This window comes from Corvus brachyrhynchos, unplaced genomic scaffold (assembly GCF_000691975.1).
Source record: "Corvus brachyrhynchos isolate BGI_N302 unplaced genomic scaffold, ASM69197v1 scaffold351, whole genome shotgun sequence".
In the NCBI taxonomy this organism is placed as follows: domain Eukaryota; kingdom Metazoa; phylum Chordata; class Aves; order Passeriformes; family Corvidae; genus Corvus; species Corvus brachyrhynchos.
The window spans coordinates 1,128,727-1,129,767 of NW_008236203.1; the positions used below are offsets into that span (position 1 = coordinate 1,128,727).

The 1,041-nt window shown below is 63.1% G+C and overlaps 1 protein-coding gene across 1 annotated transcript in view; it reads right to left on the reverse strand.

The window, feature by feature from the left end:
* The window catches only part of KLF8 (Kruppel like factor 8), a gene marked incomplete at both ends in the record, with an annotated part of 8,118 nt that extends 7,078 nt beyond the window's left edge, over positions 1 to 1,040 (reverse strand). The window contains 3 exons of the mRNA XM_017741138.1: positions 5 to 29; positions 134 to 260; positions 845 to 1,040. Coding sequence (XP_017596627.1) covers positions 5 to 29; positions 134 to 260; positions 845 to 1,040 — 348 coding nt within the window. The remainder of the gene's footprint in view (positions 1 to 4; positions 30 to 133; positions 261 to 844) is intronic.
* Position 1,041: the final 1 nt, after the last annotated feature.

Consider the following 1,041-nt stretch of genomic DNA (forward strand, 5'->3'; position numbering starts at 1 on the left):
GAATCGGCTCGGGCCCCCGTGCCGCCGGCCTGCCAGGAGCAGGGAGAGCTGGAGTCATGACCCTGGAGCCCATGGAGCCCCTGGGGGGCTCAGGGGATAAAGGGTGGGGAAGCACAGGCAGGAGGGGACTCACTCTCTCTGCAGGTCCTGAAAAGGCGCTGGGCCGCTCTCGGAGGCGCTGTCCTCGCTGTCACTGTTCATGTCCATGGGGTACACGGAGCTGGGGTCCATTTTCACTGGAGGGGTCCGGGAAAGGAAAGCTTTGGGGCACAAAGAGGGAAGGGATGAGCACAGCACAGAGACGTCCCCCGAAACACCCAGTGCACATCAGGGGTTCAGCCTTCCCCCTGCTCCTGCAGCGCTCTGAGCGCTGCCTGTTCTTCCAGAGAATCCAATCCAACTGGGCAGATGGAGAACCCCCAAAGGGAGGAAACAACTTGGGGGTCATCACTTTTGGCTGCCTGCTCCTGCCCAGAGCAGAGCAGATGCAGGCCCCCCACCCTGGATAAGGTGGGAAGCTGGGAATATCCTGGGAAAGGGGATTGTGGGGGGCACAGGGAGCAGCTGAGCTGAAACCAGAGCTGCTGGCAGCAGGCAGCCAGTGGGAAGGGCAGGGCAGGCTGCCAGCAGCAGGATGGGTGGACGACAGGCAGTGCCATGCCCTGCGTGTCCCTGCCCTCCCCATGTCCCCTGGGGGGCACAGGCTGGGGGCTGAGGGGCTTTGTATGAAAGTGGCATGTGGTGGTGGCAAGGACACTCCACAGTGAGAAATGAGATTCCCTTCAAGACAGGATAGATACCCCCCCACTCCCCAGATTGCAGGGTTCCCCCCCGGTGCCCTTACCAGACCCAGCGTTCTTGCCATCCCCCCCGATGAGGGGCACGGTAATGGCGGTGACGCCGTCCGTGGGCACGGTGGTGTAGACGACGGGGAGCGACTGCACCACCACGGGGATGGTCTGCAGGTTGCCCATCTTGCTGGGCAGGTTGACGGAGGGGATGGGGTGGATGACATGGAGGATGTGCTGCCCGCTGGTGACC